The sequence below is a fragment of the Rhinolophus sinicus genome, chromosome 18 (assembly GCF_057876585.1).
Source record: "Rhinolophus sinicus isolate RSI-liver-muscle chromosome 18, RSI-T2T, whole genome shotgun sequence".
NCBI classification, from domain to species: Eukaryota; Metazoa; Chordata; class Mammalia; order Chiroptera; family Rhinolophidae; genus Rhinolophus; species Rhinolophus sinicus.
Window position 1 is genome coordinate 66,335,441 of NC_142518.1, and position 22,421 is coordinate 66,357,861.

General features: G+C 37.6%; 1 protein-coding gene across 3 annotated transcripts in view; it reads right to left on the minus strand.

Moving 5' to 3' along the window:
• Nucleotides 1–22,421, minus strand: part of PCDH19 (protocadherin 19) — a 115,414-nt gene that overhangs the window by 54,404 nt on the left and 38,589 nt on the right. For all 3 annotated transcript variants that reach the window (XM_019716613.3, XM_019716612.3, XM_019716610.3), the window contains one exon: nucleotides 1,989–2,047. In XM_019716613.3, the coding sequence (XP_019572172.2) occupies nucleotides 1,989–2,047 (59 nt within the window). The remainder of the gene's footprint in view (nucleotides 1–1,988; nucleotides 2,048–22,421) is intronic.

A 22,421-nucleotide genomic window follows, 5' to 3' on the forward strand; every position in this document is an offset into this window, starting at 1 on the left:
TTGTATATTGGACACTCAGGGCTGACCTGAGATGGTGAGGGTCCCAGGAGTGTTAGCTCTCTGCCAAGCTATAAAAATCAGGCTCATTCATAGACACAGACAATAGTTTAGTGGTTACCAGAGGGTAAGGGGGGAGGGGGATGGGAGATGAGGGTAAGGGGGATCAAATATATGGTGATGGAAGGAGAACAGACTTTGGGTGGTGAACACACAATGGGAGTTATAGATGATGTAATACAGAATTGTACACCTGAAATCTATGTAATTTTACTAACAATTGTCACCCCAATAAATTTTTAAAAAATCAGGCTCAAGCTATCAGTTTAACCTGGTTGTAGAATTCCCAGGTACCTCACAAGGGACCTGTGAGGATAAGGCAAGTCCCTGTTTTTAACAGGAGTTTTTTTTGTTTGTTTGTTTGTTTGTTTGTTTTTAAAGGAGCTTTGAAATAACAGTCGTGAAGCAGAAAACAAAGCAGATTCCTGCTGCAAAATTACTCTAATCAGTGCACAAAAACAGAGTGTTGGCTTTTTTCCCCTCTAAAACAAATTAGACAGATAATTTTGAATTCCTCATCTTTTGTTTTTATTCTGTGGGCCAAGAATATATTCAAAATGGAATCCTCCCAACCCCTCAGAAAAAGTCAAAACTATGCTATGACCATAATACTGAGCTATCAATTTTCAGATACTTAACGATTACCACTTAAGGGCACAAGCGATTCCAAAAAATACAGATGAACCTATCATGTTTTCAGAAGTTACTGCAGCATCGTGAAATAAAATAGATACGAATCAAAGTTGCTTGTACAACAAGCTAGTTTATTCCTAGAATCATACTCTTCTGGTGATGTAAATTTATGGGATTAAAGCCAGCAAAATAATAGAATTTTCAGGTTTTCTCTACTACAGTTCTAACATAGCCTGCTGTGTGTCTATTTCATTTCTATTATTTTAACAAACACAGTCAGAGTTCAATTTCAGCTGCAGAATAAATCACTGGACCATCCAAAAGGATGTTTGCATGAAACAGTAATAAAAGCATTATCTGAATGGTCCATACAGGTTTTTCTACACAAGAGGTTCTTGCTTTGCTTAGTTCTCCCTCCTTAGAGAGCTCCCAGAACCCCTTGTCTTGTCCCCACTGGGCACCTTGGTGCCTACTACACTAGATGGAACCAGCTCTGTATTCAGATACGTTGTACCTCCATGGATAACTGAGTTATGACCAACCATCACAAAAATCTCAACTTTGATTGCTTCATTTGAAACACTTCCAAATATTTCAAGAAGTACTGAATCAAAGTTCTTTTCTTCCCCTCTCTCATCGACAAAGTTTTTTTAAAGGTAAAGCATTGGTTTATCTGTCATTAAAGTATCTTTAAAATAATTTCAAAATTGTCAAAATAACAGAAAATCTTAAAGTTCCACCTGAGAAAATGTTTAAGGCTGCTCTCTTTAAAGTGAAGAGTAACAAGAATTTTGATATCAACATGATTTCGAAAGTATATGTTTTCTAATATTAGATTTCTAAATCATCACATAAAACTGTATTTTAATATGATTCCAATTTAGTTTTTAAATTTGTGTTTCTGCATACATTTTGATGTAAAGAAAAATGATAAAATGTAAAGTACTTATTTTGGAGTAGAATTACCAGTGACTTTTATTTAGCTTTTTATGCTTTTCTGAATTTTCCAAATATTCTATAATAAACAGATAGGCATTCACTTTAAAATCTGAAAAAGGCATTGTTTAAAAAATCTTAATCTTCAATATGTAGATGATGTATTATAGAAATGGACACTTGAAACCTATGTAATTTTACCACCCAATGTCACCCCAATAAATTTCATTAAAAAACACTAGAAAATATGGTGTTTTCTACATATTTGAATACATTTTTCAATCTTGAAAAAAACTTAATCTATTTTGCTTTCTATATTAAATCAAACTTAGTTGTAAAAACAGGCAAGCAATCCAACATACCTTTTGATTAAATGGGCTCGGCTGTTCACATAGTTGGAGTCAAAAGAATAGTTTTCAGTCTGCAATGAGGAAAAAAAGATGAAAAAGGTTACATAGATGATTCATGAAAAGAGTCAAACTGTCCTACTTAGGGGGAATTTTTCTACTGGGCAAGAAACAATGAATGAATCAGAAACTGAGGGCATATTGGGACAACAGCCAGAGGGATGCCTGCCACCTCCTTGGGACCCTGGGGATTCTGTGGAGGCAGCTTGCAATTGTAGACCAAGAGGACTTGACACAAACATCCCCTAGAATATGGCTGGCTACTGACCATGCACCCACTTAGGGGAAGATACAGCATGACCCACTATCTTTACAGAAATGAACTGCTTCCCATTCCCCAGTGGACACAGTTCTGTGCCCATCAAACTGACTGGAAATTCAAAGGTATTTTTATTAGTAGCAGATAACATGTTAAAATATTTATTCCATAGATATGGAAATGCAGGCAAGGTAATCTCCCACTGTGGATTTAAACTTCGCACTTCCCTTTGTTTTAAGATATTTAACTCAGCGCTGGTTATGCAGGAAGGCCTTTGTTTTATCACAGACATAAAGGCAAACAAGTATTATACCTAAAATGGGGTGAAGGGCAGTCCACAGAGAGTGCCAAAGTCTTTCATGTGAAACATGAAGTTTGCAAGCAAACCCCTGTCTCAGCTCCTATGTTAAAATGCTACTGTCTAATCTGGTTACAGTAGACTGTCTGAGCACTGGCTTTACAAAAGCAAATGCAGAATACCTGCCAGATGAAAGAGATGGGAAAACAGCTACTAACACCCAGAGGTTGAGAGACTAGAGGGGGCAGCTTTGGAAGATGGGAATGCATGGAAATATCAACAATGATGTAACTACAAGTCCTAATTAATTGCATCTTACCCCCAACACTAAAGTACTACTCTCATTGAATGACTGTGTAAACTAAAAAACGTGCAAACACATATGCTCTACCCCACTGCCATTCTACCAGAAATCCTCACTATTCTCGCCATTCCTTAGGGCCTTCTGAAATCAGTTCAACTGAAAATGCCTGGAAAAGGAAGCATAATAGCTGCATAGCTAACAAAATAGTGGATTCCTTTCAGATGACTATCTGCCAGACTTTAACAGTGCTAGGCTCTTATGCAGCTTTTGATTTCAAGTAGCTCACAGTTTGGTGGAGGAGAAAACAGATCCAACTACCAGGTGAGCACCAAACAACCAACAGTCAGGGTGGGGACCCTAATTATGGGGGAGTAGGTGGGGATGGAGGTGGTGACTAGAATGGGAGAAAGGAGGAGAGAATATTGAGAAAGATACCAAATTGCACCATTGTCCTGTACTTACTCAGGCATGTCCATGCCTGCCATTTACCCCTCATTTGAAGATGGGGTGTGTAACATCCACTCACATTGACTACTTTTATCTAGAGGATAAAAAAAAACCTTTAATGTAAACCAAAAGTAATTTTTGGTGCTGTTGGAAGGAATAGATTGGGAGAGTAAAAATCAAAAGGGTCAGTTCATTTCTAATTTGTTCATAAGGAAATGGATGCTGAAATTGTTGCAAACATAATTACAGGAGGAGTAGGCAAATTTGAAGCTGCACTGGGAATACAATGCTGGAAGTATTGCTGAAGGAAATTATCCATCAGTCAGTCAACCAACATGCATTTCTTGAATTAATTTATTGTACAAACATAATAGACAAAAATGGTGTTGGGTAAATGCACCCTTCATGATATTCAGTACAATATATAATTTAACAAGTGGAAGTCCCCCACCCCCAAAAAGCATGCCATCCAATTAAAACAAGGAATTGATTAAGCACTCAGGAGTTCAACAGTTAGTTTCACTGTGCAGCCTTGGACAAATTAATTTCTGTGTGCCTCACTTTACTCCTCTATAAAACAGGGATAATAGAACATGAATCCAAAAGGGGATTTCAACTGCATTTATCATGAGTCACTGTGGGTATCATGAGTCATGATACCCCTTGCTTCCTACAGAACCCAAAACCCCAAGTAGGATCAGGAATTTGACCTCACTCAGGCAATAAAAGAATAGCATGCAGATGCACACATTCCATCTCAGCCTCCAAATTTACTGTACCATTTTATCAAGAAAATTAATAGACACACAGATGCAAAAAAGAATATCAAGAGGATACTGGCTTTACAGGGAAAGCATGAGCAACATCCCAAGATAATGTCATGTTAAAGAAGCGAGTTTTCAAGTAGAATATTTTGCATAGCTTTGCATACGAGGGTTTTCAACCTGCACACACTGTGCATCGGATATGGAACTCTGTAGAGACCTGACCTCCAGGCATGGTGCCAGAACTACATATTTGGGCAAATTAGTAAAACCCTACCAATTTTCCCCCGGTAACTATACTACTTCTTGGTCCTAATGAACTAATACATCCCACCATGAGGATTCCCACTTGCAGACACCAAGTTAAAAGAAGAATCAGGTCTAGAAGACTTGCTTGTGGATACCTTAACAATTATCTTTCCCTTGCTCTGGGATATAGATTGGTTAACCTGGGCAGATATGCCAGGCAGAACGTGCCACTGTAGGTAGGAGAGTGTCATTGAATCTTAACAGCGCCTTATCTTTCTCCCTTTTTTTAACTCTAAGAGTAAACCACCCATTCTTGTGGGTCCTGGCCTTCAAATGTAAATATTCCATTCCCCAAACCAGCATGAACCATAATGGGCAGATGCCTTATGCTGCATCCTCATGCAATTGGAGGCACTAGTCATGAGGCAGGTTCCAAACTGATTTCCCAGAGTGGATGGAGCTGTGCTGAGTCATCCATCATCCTTTGCCTTTATAATCAGTCTCAGGTCCCTTTGTGAGGAAGCTTGGTTGGAGTTATGGATACAACCTATACAACAGAATTATCCTAATTGGATAGGATATACTATTCTGACCTCCTTAGTACTACAGTCCGAACAACTGAGCTAACTGGCCATAGATGGCCTGTTATAGGTCTGTGTATGCTTACATCAAGTGTTCTTGCTCATATTGATTTAAGGTGTGCATTCAAACCCAACTCCTGTGACTTGAAGGAGTAAAGTTTTTTACACTTCAGGTGAACCTAACTGCACAATAGAATCAACTAGGGAGCTTTGGGGTTTTTGTTTGTTGCCAAGATCCTACTCCAAGACATTCTGAGGTAATTGGCCTAGACTGAGGCCCATGAATTGGTATTTTTAAAAAAGCTTCCCAGGTCATTCTAATGTACATCTAGAGTGGAAAACTGTCCTGAGCAAGGGACTGGCTGTGGGCTTTGAGCTGATGTACTGTGTTTTCTAAGGCAGGTCCAGCTGTTTAGCAGATGACACCTCTTCTGTCATATTATCTGCCAAGGTCATCTCAATATAGGATACAGAACCACAGCAGAAATACACTTTTTAAGAAATAATAAAACAGCTTTTCTTTTTGCATGAATGTATTAGCTCCTGGTTAGCCTTATTGAATCAAAATTTGCTTGACATTATTCCAATCCCTTCTCTAAGTATTCTAAATGGCAAACAACATGAAACATTTGAAAGGGGAAATTTTCTCTAAATGTCACATTAATTTCACTAGGAAATGTCCTCATCTCTAATGATACAGCCGACTTAACCCAGGAACACAGCAAAGAGAGAAGAACAATATTTGTTTGGGAAAAAAAATAATTTTGACATTAAAAAAATGGGTCTAGAGTAAACTTTTATTTCCAGTCTCAATGGTAAATGAGTCACTTTCTTATCATTTAATATATTTCTCCCAAATCCTTTCTCTAATTAGAAGTCTTTATCCTAGGAATTCACTGAGAGCAGACTTCTCACTTGGCTTAGGTTTAATAAAATCTTGATTTTCTGAAAACCTAAAGAATAAATACTTCTGAATAGCTAAGTTTTTAGATCGCTTAGGGCTTTTCCCTGTAAGGACTAAAACTTTGATTTAAAATACTAAACATTCTACCTTGTTTCTAAGGTGTATCTCACAGTTGCTTATTGGTTACTTAGGAGCACCTTTCGAAACATAAATCACTATACGACGCAGGTTCTGCCTATACACTCTCTCTGACCCCAAAGTGCTGTGGTTTTGAATATTTGCCTTTAATTTTTAACATATGTACCCCACCAACTTGCTATCAAATACTCAATACTGTTACTTCTCAGAGCTATTGGTATATCAAAAACAGATCCTCTTCCATTTCAAATTTGATACTTCTACTCTACTGTGTTCTTGGAAGCTATATAATTATATTCGTTAGAATAGTCTAGAAAATAAGAGTTAAGTTCTGGGTAGAAAGCTGAGATGTTGTTAATCTAAGAGGGAAATTGCATGATCTTTAATGTAGGGACTTTTGTGTAATGCTTGGGTTTTTCTTGTTTATTTGTTTTTTCCTGCTCAGAAGTGTTTTTGTTTGTTTGTTTGTTTTTGTTTTTGTTTTCTTTCCTACTTTCCAGCCCCAGCTCCCTTCTGAATATATTTCTAGTGAGACATTTTCTATGTCTATTATATGTTTCTAGTGAGGTTTCTAGTGAGACATTTGGGTGGGTGGTATGTTATTATGTCTCTATGTTAATAAGTCTGGCACATCAGAAGTCAAATGTGTTCACTTTGTCAGGCCCCCAAGGTACCAGAATGCCCTACTTTAACTGTCGTTTTGCATTACTTTTACAGTTCACTGAATTTTGCCCTAGTCTCTTGGAAGAGTCACTGTGGTTCTCTCAGCATCACATTTATCACCAGGAGAGACTGCAACCCTAAGGAGAAAGAAGCCCAATAAATGCAGATATCCAGGACTAGAATCTTTACCCAGTGGCACAAATCCCCAGGTCACCACACAGAGCTAAAAAAAAGTTGCAGACACTGAGATTAAAATAGCAATTCCTCAAACCTTTACATTTTCATCTGAAAATAAACAGCAATTTTAAATTATACTTTCAAAGTCCCATCAAACTGAAAAGCATTATAACTGCAATCTGCTAATTATTTTTTTAATATTTAATTCTTAGTCATTTTAGCAATATAAACAAGAAAACTGGAATCCCAAATCAGATGCACAGCAAAGTGATTTTTAAATGCCAGCCCTTTAACTGCTGACATCTAATAATGATAATTGTGCCTATTGATCAATGATGAAAGGAAACATAACCTTTTCTAAAAGTGATTGCTGTTTTCGATGTTCAAATGGCATCTCCTCACAATGGCGTTTTTAGGAAATGAATCGACAAATGGCTTTTTCCCACTTCCTATCCTCAACACAAAAAAATGAAAATGTAAATTCTATATAAAAATAAAGCCAACATGCCTCCAGCTAAGATGTATATTCAAAGACTCATCCATCCAAACAGCAGCAGCTGAAGCAGAAATTAGTGAAGATGGAATAAAAGGCACCAGCCCCAGAGCTGCCATCACTAGAAAGCTCATATTTACCCTGAACTGGAAAACAAGCCAAGTGAGCTCCCACTAACCATGCTTTTACATACCCCAGCCCTAATTCTCTTACACACACACACACACACACACACACACACAGTTTGACTACAGTGAGCAATGCGGTATAGTGGGGTGACCTGGATTCCCTCCCCAAGTTTGTCACTGAATTATTGACAGCCTGTAATAAATCACTTTATCCCTCTTGAAGGTTTTAATTTGTCCATCTATAAAATGAAGAGAATAACCCAAATAATGTCAATGTTCCCTCCAGGCTCCAAAATTTCTAACAGTCTGAAACAGAACGGCTCTCACTATTTCATTCATTCATTTATTTAACAAACATGCATCAAACACTCAGGGTGGGGGGGAAAAAAGACATAGGCTGCATCTGCAAGGAGGTCACAAATGGAGCTCTTATCAAAGATGGTTAAAATGTCAGCCATTCAGAAAAACATGAATACACACATACACACACACACTCACACATACACACAGAGATTGGCACATACTTACCTCCAGACACATGCATATACTTGTACACAGGCTACTACAGTACAACTTAGAGAATTACACTGCTACTTTATAGAGCTAAATAGCATTCTAATGGCTTGATGAGGGTAGGTGACTCACATAGGAGAATTTGACCTTCATATTTGTTACACATACAAACCTACATCATAAATACAGGGAACCCTCTGGCAACCACTAAACTATTGTCCGTGTCTATGAGTTTCTGTTTCTCATTTGTTTGTCTTGTTCTTTTGTTGTTTTTGGTTTATATATAAGGGGGTGGGGTGGGGGGGAGGTGAGGGTAAGGGGGATCGAATATATGGTGATGGAAGAACTGACTCTGGGTGATGAACATACAATGGGATTTATAGATGATGTAATACAGAATTGTACACCTGAAATCTATGTAATTTTACTAACAATTGTCACCCCAATAAATTTAATTAAAAAAAATAAATAAATAAATAAATAAATAAATAAATACAGGGAACCTCCCACTCCTATCAAATGGGTTATGCAATTCTTAAAGTTCTTAAAAGTAGCTCATGTGTATGTTCCTTCAGCTCCATTCCCACAGCCTTCATCACCTGGTGCCACTGTTTCCTCATCTGCATTGGCCTTTGCTCTATCTTTTTCTGCAAAATCCTATGCGGACAATCTTCCTCACCCACTATTTTCATCACAGCATTTTTCAAGGACTCAAAGAAGTCTTCCTATGGCTTTCTGTTGCATTTAGCATTAAATCTTTAGTTGAGTAGTCATCCAAAGCAAGAACTTTACTTTCCCTATATCTAATTTCCCTCATTTCTAAAAGAGCTACATCACTGACCATCCCACATCGCTTACCTTTTCTCAGTACTTTGTGTACAGACTGTATAATGTAGTTATGTATTTCCTCAGTTCTATAATTATTTCACGTGTAGTATGTCAGTTCATTCTCCAACTGGACTGGAAGTTCTCTTGCCATAATGCTAGACACTTAGCAAGTATTCATGTAATGCATCAGTGAATGACCAGAGAAGAGACAGAAGTTAATGAGGCTACGTATCACAGTTAAAGCAGATGACCAATTCTATTAGGCCAAGGTGATCCTGTTTCTTCAGAAAGCATCCACCCTGCACACTGTCTTCTGTAGTTATAATTTGTTGTCTGTCATCACGCCCAATTATTACCTTATAAATGCACAGTAGTCTGGACATAACTGCCAGAGATAAAGTGACACAGTTAGGTGCTTTCTGCCCACCTAAATCCATCAGTCCTGCCATATCTCTGGGGATGGCAGTAGAGTGACACAAGATAATGTTTCCAAACCAAAGTAGATAAAAATTCTGTGAGACAATAAGGCTTTGCCAAATTGGAGACCACTGAGCCACAGATTGATAGTATGGCAGCTACTTTTCTACGTATGGAAGAGAACTCAAGGATTCCAGTGACACTCAGGGTAGGGCTATCAACGGAAAACACAGGCCATGTGGTTAACATCCAACAAGTCAAGTTGAAAGGGTTTCCCTCTTAGTGGCCTTTTATCATCACTCTTCAATTTCACTGACACCATTGATGTGGTCAGACTACCTCAAGTTGACAAAGATGGCCTAGGAAAAGTGCTTTTCTCTGCCCTCATTTTGATTGGGTCAAAGTCATGTCTTTAGTAACGCAACCCAGTTATAAATTTTACTACAAAGACCTCCCTGACAAACCTAGCAGCATTCAAGAATCCATGCAATTCAGAGGCAAAGAGCCTGCTGAAAGACCAGGCTAAGCACCATACCATGAAATAGATAAGCACAGGCTTCTGAATAAGTATCCGGGAACCTTTTCTATTCCCTTTGTGGGCATAGTGGACTCTAAAACATTCTGCTTACAAAAAGCCCTCAGAACATGAACAGACTCATAGATACAAAGAACAAATTGATGGTTACCTGATGGGAGGGGGGCTGGGGGGATTTGTTAGAAAAGTGAAGGGATTAAGAGGTACAAATTGGTAGTTACAAAACAGTCATGGGGATGTAAAGTAAAGCATAGGGAATACAGTCAATAATAATGTATAACTATGTATAGTGCCAGGTGGGTACTAGACTAATGAGGGGAATCACTTCTTAAATTATATAAATGTCTAATCAATATGATATACTCCTGAAACTAATATATTGCATGACAACTGCACGTGAAAAATAATTTTAAAAAAGAAAAGAGTAAAATATTATCTAGATTTTGTTTGAAAAAGAAATTGTAATATGTGTTAGAAAGATGTTCATCTAAGAATTTTAAAAGTTTTTTTTTTTTTTTTTTTTAATTAAATTTATTGGGGTGACAATTGTTAGTAAAATTACATAGATTTCAGGTGTACAATTCTGTATTACATCATCTATAAATCCCATTGTGTGTTCAACACCCAGAGTCAGTTCTCTTTCTATCACCATATATTCGATCCCCCTTACCCTCATCTCCCACCCCCCACCCCCCGCCCCCGTTACAAAATTGAGCTTTTTGTATCCTCTTTAAGAAATCTGTCACTACCAATGGCAGTAAAAATACTCTCCTAAAAACTTCATAGTTTTTCTTTAAAATTTAGGTCTACAATCCATCTCAAATTGTTTTTGTGAATGGAATGACCTAGTGGTTGAGCTTCTTTCCATTCCATATAGATATACAGTTGTTGTAGGAATATTTGTTTTTAAAAAGAGCTTCTTTTTCCCCAATGAATTGTCTTGGCATCCTTGTCTCTCATATTTAATTGTGAAGCACTTAAAAAGTGGACATGAAGTTCCTTGTGCATTGGCATGGCTTCTTGACCAATAGGCTTTGCTGTAGAGTGAGTGATTGGGTATTAAGTCATCTTTTTAATTGATGATTGCCCTAAATGTCAAATCCATAGGTCTTAATACTGGGGTCTTCTAGTTTCTCCAGAGAAAAACCCAACATCCTCTTGCCTAATAGTATAAGGCTGATTTCAGGCATTCTAAGAGCTAATCGGAGGAAGGAAGGATGGGGGTTTCACCATTCAGTATGAGACATCTTTTCACTTTGTAATCTTTCTCTTTCTGTGTGCCTGATGAGTCAGATCCATTTTGGTTTAATTTTACCAAGGAATAAATCTTTCATCTTTCTTTGGGTTGGAGGAAAGATCGACACCCAACAATGAAGTGGGAAGTAGTTCTCTAACTTTTGACATATTTCTAACCAACCGCCCTGTTTTTAGTCCACATTATTTTCTTCACCTAATTCTTAGGCCTTTCCAAGGACCTTAAGGACCACAGAGTTTGCTTATTTTTGGTGTTTCCCTTTGCAGTCATGGCTTACTCCACTCAGCAAAGTTCTTGACATTCTACTGTGTTTTCAGATAATATGTGGTTGAGTTACATGTCTCCCAATTTCATTGAAGATGAAATTTCTATTTATAAAAAGCTCTCATGCACCAGTTAATGCCTATTCTATGTTGAAATGCAAAATCAACAAACAACAGTGTGAGTAAAAGTAGCTTAAGAGTAAATAAAATGATGAATCTAATCATGTGAGTCACACTCTTTCAACCCACATAAACAAAATTCAACCTGAGAAGTAAATAGCTATCAACCACATTTGCCAGTGAAATAAACCCTGGAGTCCAATCACCAATCCCAAATATGTAACTACAACACATTAAAGCTATTTTGCAGGAACAGAGTGCCTTTTATCCCCAAATATCAAAGCACTTTACAAGCAGGTGCCAACTGTTATTTCCCCCTTTAAACAGCCAAGAAAACAAACACACAGGTTAAGTGCTACAGCCATATTAAATACTGACTCAGCTAGAACATGCCACAAAAACAAGGACAACAAGAAAAATCCCCAGGAGCACTGTTCTTGGCATTACCTACTACTGAGATGGAAAGCAAACACAAGATGGTTTAACGACAGGGAAGTGATTAGCCTGCTTTATACCTATTTTTCTCAGAACAACTTTCTTGGATACTTTCAGTGAATGGATCAGGAGAGTATAATCTGGCAGTTAGACACAGATAAGTTTGGCACACACTAACTGGAACTGGTTCTCCAGATCTAGCTAGAGGGCCCGTCACATAGTCCAAGGGATCCAGGAATGAGTCACTTTGCTCCCTTTTGCCCTGGAACCTTGGTGGTCATTTCAATTCTCCTTTAGAAGCACTGACAACCATTTTTATAAGGTGACCTAAGATGACTAGTGATGACTTATGAGGTAGCTCCAATATTAGAAGCTATGATTTGGTAAAACTGGTCCAACCAACAATAAGAAACCAATATAAGACCTCCCATGACCAATGGCACAGGGATCCACAGTATGAGCTCTCCTGAATCCAGCCAATCTACGAGCCCTTCTGGCTCTGAGAAGGCCCAGAACTCTCAGAACTTCAGCTGGCCCATTCTTTCTACTAAATTCTATTTTACTGATGCCTCAATTCTCAGGTACTCAGCAGTTGTGTAGCTCTGACTGCCTGCAGAGTGCAATTTCTATTGAGTAAGCCTTGTCAGCTGAAAAGACTTTCGAAATATTTGGAGGGAAAGTGTCAGGTGGCTCTGTCCCTGTGGGCAAAAACAACACCCTCAAATCCAGTTCCAGTCCCAATCTAATTATTTATATTATATATCACTTAAAACCCAGTTGCCTCCAAAAACTTATTTAAGAGTGGATTAACAGTCTTTGGCATACCATTCTAAATTCATTTCCCTTATACCAGCTTGTTGCTCAAGCCTAAAATATGTGATCATAGTGACAAGACAAAAACAAAAAACACCACACACACACACACACACACACACACACACACACACACATACACACCAATCAAGTAATACACCATCTTAGAAATCTCAATGTATTTAGCTTCCAATATTGATGTTACTAATTAGATACAATATAATACATCATTTTCTTGTTTGTGGTCAATGAAATCCTCCATGGTTCTCTTCTGCTGCAAGTATTGTGATTACTGCCATGGCACACAGAGGGTGGGGGTGTCTTAGTTCACGGGAACGCAGAGTCAAGGATGTTTGCACACAGCATCCACTTATATTTACTGTCACAAAAATATAAACATTATTTATTTCTGATCTTTTAAGTACTAGTTTCCAAATTAATGAAGCACAATAACCATTTCCCAAAATTGGACTCCACGGTTGCTTAACATTGGTAACCCTCTAATTATGACTGTCGTTTAAATAAAGGGCATTTGGTTCTGTTGAAATTATTAGGCACTGAAGGGAATACACACTAACCTTCAGTTTCTAGCGACTTAAACAAGCATTGCAGCAAATCAGTATTGGAGGCAAGATAGAGTTTACACTTTAGCATCACTTCATGAACCATAAATAAGAAGCAATAGGAAGAGGATTCAAGGAAGTTATGAAAACGTTTACTCATTCTCTAAAACCCCTATTTGTACTCCCAAATCCTAATAGACCTGATTTTATGCGATGGGGGTGGGGTGGGGGCAGGTTAGAATTTGACCTCATTTGAAAACAGAGATTAGGTAGATGAGTGATGGAAGGAGAACTGACTCTGAGTAGTGAACAGACAATGTGATAGATAGATAGATGATGTATTACAGAATTGTACACCTGAAATCTATGTAACTTTACTAACAATTGTCACCTCAATAAACTTTAATTAAAAAAAAAGAAAACAGAGATTATCAAAAGGCTACTATCTGACATAAGAGTGCTGGCAACCATGCACAGTAAAGCCATAATTAATTACATCTTGCAAAGTGGCTAATATTGTCAGCAGCTAGAAATTGTCAAAGTATTAGAAATCTGTAATGCAGTTATGCAATGTACCAATAAAACAACAATTACAAGAGCACCTTGTACTTATATGGAAAGTTTTATCATAAAAAATTCCAGAATGTTTAACAGACTGTTATAAAAAGGGTTCACTTCCCCCTACAACTGAAACATAATAGTCATTTTGCATTGGTAACAGCAAATAGAAAACGTTTCAGAAGAGAGGAAAATTACTAAACCTTAGAGAAACTATAGAGAAAGGAATATTTTTAGATGGGCAGAAAACAAACACCCAAGTTGGAAACTGGGGCTGAAGGTAACTATATGTTCTCCAGAGCTCGAGGCACAGAACGGAAGAGTTTTGCTTCTCATCCACCCAGCAAGTTCCTTGCGGTGCTTAGTGACTGCAATGGGTGGGGCAGGTGCCTCCTGTTAATATCATCCTGAAAGATGAATTAGCATTTGGAAATGGGCACAATATACAAAAGCACGTCATTTATTTTCTTTTTTCTTTCTTTTACTTTTTTTTTGCCTTTTAACCAACATTACCTAGCTAACCCTCCTGCTACCATTATGTGCTAAACAGATATTATTAACCCCATTAACAGCAGGACAGAACAGGTTAAGAGACTTGGCCTCTACTAGAGAAGCAGTGTCCCATCTGCAACTAGAATTCAGGATTTCTCACTCTGGGTCCTCAACTCACACCACTTGGTCACACCTCATTAAGATTCTGGAAAACGCAATGAAATTGAAGTAATTAGGACTGGCTGACTGGGTGTACTATTTGGGAGAAAAAAAATATCCTAGCCTGCTTAAACATGACAGGCTCAAGGGTGGTGAACACAACTAGAATAATTTCCTCCTGCAGGAAGATAAAGAAATAATGAGGGAAACACCTCACTCTCTCTCTCTCTACCATCAGACTCCCAGCAGCAAAAATCAGGAACAATTCAAAATTTAACTGTCAGAAAAAAATTAATGCTGTCAGAAACATAACACCGTACTGTGTCAAGCAGTCATACCCCTCAGACTGTGTAGTTGATTTCTACCTTCCTTTCCCCACATTGTTCTTAGTTTCCTCTCTCCCCAGCTTTCTACTCGTCAGTCTTTCACATACTCTTAAGACATCCCTTTCTCCATTCATTCTTACATATACCCACACCCTTCTATCAAAGAAAACTGGTACACTCGTTCCTCATCCTAATCTGTTCAGTACTACGTCTACCTGATAACAAAGAAATATTTGTTTGGAGTTAAACCTTTACAAACAGGTATGGGCACTCATGTCTTAATTCACACATGTGTACACAGATACACACACATTATATATATAATTTTTGTATCTTTGTGTCTTCATATTTAAATATGCTTGTCCCTGGTAGACACAGCCTTGGTTAGGGTTATAAGTCACCCTGGTGATTGTTTTTGCAGATGGTTATGATCTTATAAAAGATTACAGAATAGTCAAAGAAAAGTCCCAGAAAGCCTCCCAATACAGAATCTTCAAGGTGAAAATAGAAAAAAATCTTACTAGCTATATAACCTGGTGGAAAACACTGAACCTTTCTGACCCTCAATGTCCTAATTATAAAATGGAAATAATATCTGTCCCAAGTAGGTTACAGAATTGTTATTAGGATCCAGTAAAATAATACATGTGCAGGTACTTTCTAAAACTGTGTATTACTAGACAAATGACAGGTCTTCTGATTATTAGGTCATAAATTTGATTTATCTTGAATACTTATTTCTATTTCTAACTAAATTCCCATTGAATATTATGGTTTTCTTTCTGAGATTCCCTACTAGGATATTTTATCTCATTCTCCCCCATCTGTCCTTCCAGAAAAAAATAATATGTGAACAGTCTTGTTTTGGGCAGAGGGAATATATATATATATATATATATATATATATATATATATATATATATATTATATAATTTTAGAGAAATTGGGTATATATATATATATACATATATATATGTATATATATATATATACACCCAATTTCTCTAATTGCTGATTCAACAGGAATAGAAGGAGCCTACTCTCCTATAGTAGACCTTAGCCGGAGTGTGTGTGTGTGTGTGTAAGAGAGAGAGAAAATTCAGCTTATATAGAATTGAAATGACCTCACACCATCTGAAATTATGTGAAAGACAAGATTTAAGACATTTTAAAAGCCGTTATAAACAAGTTTTCCTTTGCCCCATTTGCTTCCTTTGTTATGATTGAACTGTCACGGAATCTGTTTTCTCAAAAAAGAAAAAAAGAAAAGAAAACCTAACCTCATCCTAGGGTTAAGTAAAGCACATTAGCATGCATAATTCAGAGCCACCAGCTAGAAATGAGCCGTTCGAAAGCTGACAGTGTGTAGATAGAAAAACAGGGTTAGAGGACTGGGAAGCTTGACCAGAGCCTTCTCTAATAGCTAAAGCAACGAAAGAGATTTCAATCAACTAAGGACTGCCTTGGAGCCTGACTATGTGCCCACTCTACCATTCATTTAGAGCTGTGCTGTTCAATAGCATAGACAGCACACCTGTAGCTATTTAAATTTAAATTTAAATTCACAAAAATAAAGGTAAAAATTTAGTTCCTCAATCACAGCAGCCACATTTCAAATGCTCAGTAGGCAAATGTGGCCAGTGGCTACCGTATTAGACAACACAGACAGAACATTTTCATCAACACACAAAGTCCTATTGGGCAGTGTTGTCATAGAGCAAGACTGTTGGCCTGTGACTCAGGACTCTCCAGTTCTAAAATGTGTCCCACTTGGTGACCTAAGGAAATATAAGGAGCATACTTTATCGCGTCGTGTAACACATTGTATTGCCTATCTGTCACCCTCACTCGGCTGGAAACTCCTTAAGGGCAAGAACCATGTCTTTAGTGTCTGTATCTGTCACTGTTCCTGGCACAGATCAGGTGCTCGCCCACAGTTTGTTAACTGAATAACAGCTGATATTAGATCTGTCTATGAGATAGGAAGAGCTTACCTGTCTATTTCATATATTGAATCAGAAATGTAAAATTTGCAAAACTGTTTTTGAAAAGGTTACTATACTTCCTAGACTTGTATTTGTTTCAACTTTCTCAAGAATTTAGGTAGTAGGGAGGATTGGCTTAAGTCAAAAACGAACTAAAATTCTGTCTCCCCATCCCTCTATTCCCATCTTTTTCATTCATTCAAAGTATCACTTATAAGCCTAAACAATTTAGAACCCCAAGTTTATTAATATTAAAACGCCAGTGCGTAATACACATATTGAACATGATATAATCCACACGTTTAAACGGGTGTTTACAATCTAACAAAATGAGAAATACCTGTAAAGCTGTGTATCTTAATGACCCAATGTAAAACGTTATTTTCTCGAATAGCACCTTGTATTAGTACAATGATTGATTTTCACAAAGCGTTGACCTATACTCTCTTCCAATGACCACAACAGACTTAAGAAGTACATAGGCAAGGTATTATTTTCCATTTTTAACAGATGGAAAACTGATGCTCAGAGAGTTTTTGAATCCAAAATGAAATAGCTAAGTATTGGCAGGATCAAAGTAAGAACGTAATATTCCTGCTTCCTGGGCCAGGGGAACTTCCATTCAGTCTAATGTTACAGACAGTAGGAAATGGAAGCCCACTGGCTGACTTACTGCTTTTGCTTTCAGTCTATACTCCCTTCTGAGCTCTATCCTTCATAAGTTAAAAAAATCCTTTTATGCAATATTAATTATTTCTTCAGATCATGATATAGCCTTCAGTTGCTTTACTGCCAAATGTAGTCATTTGCAAAGGTTTTTGAAATCATTAGCACAATCTGACAGTGCTGTGCTGTCCACTGCAGGCTTTGAAAAATTCCCTTTTGGTCTCATGACCATCACAGAATTATTTATTTACCTATAGAGCATTAAAACTCAAAAAGAACTTATAGTGAATCTTCTCTCTCTCTCTCTCTCTCTCTCTCTCTCTCTCTCTCTCTCTCTCTCTCTCTCTCACACACACACACACACACACATACACACACACACACACACAATATTTTGAAGACAAGGAAACAGGCCCAGGGAACCTCACAACTACCCCCAAAGCAACACAGCTGGTTATTAGAAACCCAACCATGGGTTTAGAGCTCAGCTCTTCTGACACCCAGGCCAGGACTCATCCTGTTTCTCCTAAGAAGTCCAGGAAAAGTAAAACAGAATGCTATTAGGTTCATCAACTAAATTTCCCATCGGAGGAAAAAGTGAAATTTAGTGCAAATGATGTTTGTAAACCATTTCTTGTCAATATCCTATCATTGAGAAAAGCAGTTCTATAAATCCCATTGTGTGTTCACCACCCAGTCAGTTCTCCGTCCATCACCATATATTTGATTGCTTTTACCCTCATCTACCACCCCTCCTCCCTTACCCTCTAGTAACCACTAAACTATTGTTTGTGTCTATGAGTTTTTGTTTGTTTGTCTTGTTCCTTTGTTGTTCTCAGTTTTATAGATGATGTAATACAGAACTGTACACCTAAAACCAATGTAACTTTACTAACAATTGTCACCCCAATAAACTTTAATTTAAAAAAAAGAAAGAAAAGCAATTGTTCCTTGGGATACTGTATAAAGAGAATGTATGATCCACCCAAAGAAACAGACTGTCTTTAGCTGAGTGATCGGAGAAAGTTGAATGATAAAGCTGTGTGAAATACAGCCTCATTCTAGCAAATGACTTGCTTTGTTGCTACTTAAATTGCTTATCTATAATTGCTAGAGATAAACTGCAATCAAAATACAGTATCTTCTATTAGTTTTGCCCACTGGGGATTGTTTGATCCTAGCGAAATTATCTAAAAGGTAAATTTGCTCGTTTTTACTGCCTCAGTGGAAACTGGCATTAGACCTCTGAGGGAGGCTGGAATGATGGCAAGTATTGTTTCCTGGTGAGGGAGTTTTTCTCTCCTTTAAATAGCACTGCACAACTAACTCTAAGATCGTGCTTCTGTGACTAACAACTAAATGGGAAGGGAGGAATCTGCTCTGCCCACTTTCTCAAAGCATCATTCTCAGGCTTATTGGCTTCAACACTGTTGGAGTCATATGCGAACCTTCGTAGTTCAGACGTCACTAATTCATATTTGGTGATCATTCAGGTAGAGCTAAGCTGCTGTATCTATTTTTTAATAGGTTTGCTGGGCAAATTATGGTGTAAACTAGATTACAAGGGAAGTATTTAAACTACTCAAGAGAATAAATTGTTTTTAAGCCCTTTAGAAGCAATTTACAAACAATAAATATGTTAATTGCACATCATTCTTATTTATTCATTAAAGCAGGTCCAAGGACATCTACTTGGCAAAACTTCCTGGCAAGAGCTTTGTTAGTCTACTTCTTATTACTCTATGAATTTGAAAGTAATAAAATTGCATTTCTTTTATATCTATAATCTCAACTGGCCTTCCCCCAAGTTAGTCTCAATTAATCAGATTTGACTGTACTATATAAAAGCTGAATAAAATGACAAAGCCATCAGCCCTGGGTCGAAAGAAATAAAAGTCACAGAAAATCCTGCACTACGTGTAAGACCTTTCTTTCACAAACAGGAAAAAAACAGTAATGAAAAATGGTAAATGGGAGCAATGAAAGGGGGTAGAAGACAAAAAAAAAGATCATTCTGAGCCCTCCCCACAACTGAAAAGATTTGCCTCATGCTCCCTGGCTGTCCTTGACCACTTGTTTCGGAACAAATGGCAGTTAGTACAGCTCAGGGCCAAAATAGTTTAATTCAATTCAACAAATACCATTAAGACTATGTTCCAGACCCCATGGTACATGCTAGGGATATAAAGATGAATCAGATTCTACTCCTGCCCTCAAGGAGCTCACATTTCTAGTGTTGGGGACAGGTAAGTGAAGAGACAATTGTAATGTGGCATTGTGCTACGACAATGGTATATATAGGGAGAACACAGGAGAGAGTGACCGAGAAGGCACCCCTAGGTAGTAACACTTGCCATCAGAACAGCTTTCAGACACATAAGATCTAAGAGGGGATAAGAGTTTGCTTCTCTCTTGTTCTAATTCTTAATTTTGCAAGTTATGTATGAGTGTCAGGGGAGAGCGAGAACATAAGCCATGCTTAATAAAATCAAGCAACTTCCCTACAGCCACAAATCCAGCTGGATTTGGGTTGGCTCTTCTGTAAAGTTTAGAAGACAAGTTACATTCATTATAAGTGCTAGAAAAATCGGTGTCTGAAGGGGTAGCTAATTAAGCCACAGAGACTTATTTTTGAATGAGTAAAGGTTTTCTCCAGTGGTCAGATGTTCATGACTTTCAAATTTTTTTTTGCAGCCTTTGCATAAAGATAAGTCCTGAGACAAGTCGACCCTAGCTTGGATAGCCTCTTACAATTTCCCCTAGTCCACTTGTCAGAGGTAGGAAAGGAAGATCAAACGCTTTCCTACAACCGCCTATAGGTGGAGACCTTCACTTTCCTCAGTGTATCAGACCCACTTGCTCTCAGCCCTACACAAACTAAACAACCGAAATGCCCACTAGTAGATGACTGGATTAAGAAACTGTGGTACATTTGTACAATGGAGTATTACTCGGCCATAAAGAGAAATGAAATCTTACCGTTTACAATGATATGAGAACATTATGCTAAATGAAATAAGTCAGACAGAGAAAGACAAATACCGTATGAGTTCACTTATATGTGGAATCTAAAGAATAGAATAAATGAACAAACTAATCAGAAGCAGTCTTAGTGATATAGAGAAAAACTGAGGGTTGCTAGATGGGAGGGGCGTGGGGATGAGGGAGAAGGTGAGGAGATTAGAAAGCACAAATTGGTAACCACAAGATTGCCATGGGGATACGAAAGACAGTTTGGGGAATATAACCAATAACGTAGTAAAGATTTTGTAGGGTATCCGATGGACACTCATCTTATTAGGGAGACCATTTCATGGACGGTGTAGGTACCTGACCACTGCAGTGTACACCTGACGCTGAAGCTGAGTAATAGTGAATGTCTACTATAATTTAATATGCCATGGGATGTGGAGTACAGCATAGGAAACAGAGTCAATGGAATTGTAACAGCTATATACGATGTCAGAGGGGTAGTAGATTGGGGGAGAGGGGTTATCACTTTGTGAGGGGTGTAAATGTCTAACTATTGCATTGTTTTGTACACCTGAAACTAATAAAAATATAAATGAAGAACATCACACAAAAAAAGAGATTACCATAAAACTTGCACACTTGCTAGGGAGCAGAGTAATAAGCGCTTTCCTTTCTCCATTTATGGAGTCTAAGGATGTGCATTTTATTTTTGTTCCCTTCTTCTTCTGATCCACCTGACACTGCCTTTTCTCCAGAAAAAAAAAACTGAAAGTTCTTGGATCACTCCTCCGTTCCAGATGCTGCCAGAGCCTTAGTCCATCCCTATCATTGTGTGCCACGCTTGGAGGCCTGATCCCATCCAGTGAGGGTAGGTCACAAGAAGAAACAAAGGAAATCTTGGCTTGTTCAGAAACACCTTCTCTGTTCTGAGAAAGATGTTTCTATGTGTCTTCTCCTAAATAACGGCATGGATGACTCTGAAGCCAGACTCTGTCTACCAGAGGCCTTAAGCCAATAATGTACACATTGTGTTTCTGTGCAAACAAAGATTATTTTTATCTCTTCCCTTACAAAGTTTTCTCCCCTGTCCTTTAATAAATAAATAAGGCATGAGAAGATAAACAGTGAATAAGTAAATGTGTGAATGACCTCAACCAATGTGTTCTAAAAATAATCCTATGGCAGTCAACCATTTCATAAAAATTGCCTTTTGAACATTTATTTTCATAAGTTAATATTTCTTCTGTCATTGGGATTATCAGTATTAGTATTAGTATTACTAGAACGTTGTCTTTTAGAAAAGAGCCTAAAACACCGGAAAAATCTCAAAATGTCCCACTACATATTCATCTTCTCAATGTTCCTAAGGGGAAATTTTTTTATATTTATTTATTTGTTTATTTATGCATTCATTCATTCATTTTTAATTAAAGATTGTTGAGGTGACAATGGTTAGTAAAGTTACATAGGTTTCAGGTGAAAACAAAACACTTGTAAGTTTTTTCACAATGTTACCTCCTTCCTAACCCCAATAAAAGCACACCACTACAAGTCTGCAAAGGGTGTCAAGATGGAAGACAGCATACTAGACATTAGTCCATCTGTTCTAGGACCCTATTGCTGGCTGTGGTGATCACCTGTACTTTAATGATGAGATTAAATAGAGGGAACTCTACAAGGGGAAAGGAAATCCCCCTGATCATGCAATGATCCACCATGTTTTGGTTTTACACCTGAGAACTGATTTTCCATGCTGATTATGTGAAAGCTGTTGTCACAGCCTGAAAATTTTAAATGGAAAATTTCAGAAATAAACAATTATTAAGTTTAAATTGTATGCTCTTCTGAGCAGCATGATGAAATCTTATGCTGTCCCACTCTGCCATGCTGGGACATGAATTATCCCTTTGTCCAGTGAATCCACACTGCATACACTCCCACCCATTGTCACTTAGTAGCCATCTAGGTTATGAGAGAGAGAGAGAGAGAGAGAGAGAGATTACATTTACATAATTTTTATTACAGTATATTGTTATAATTGTTCTATTTTATTGTTGTTGTTAATCTCTTACTATGCCTAAT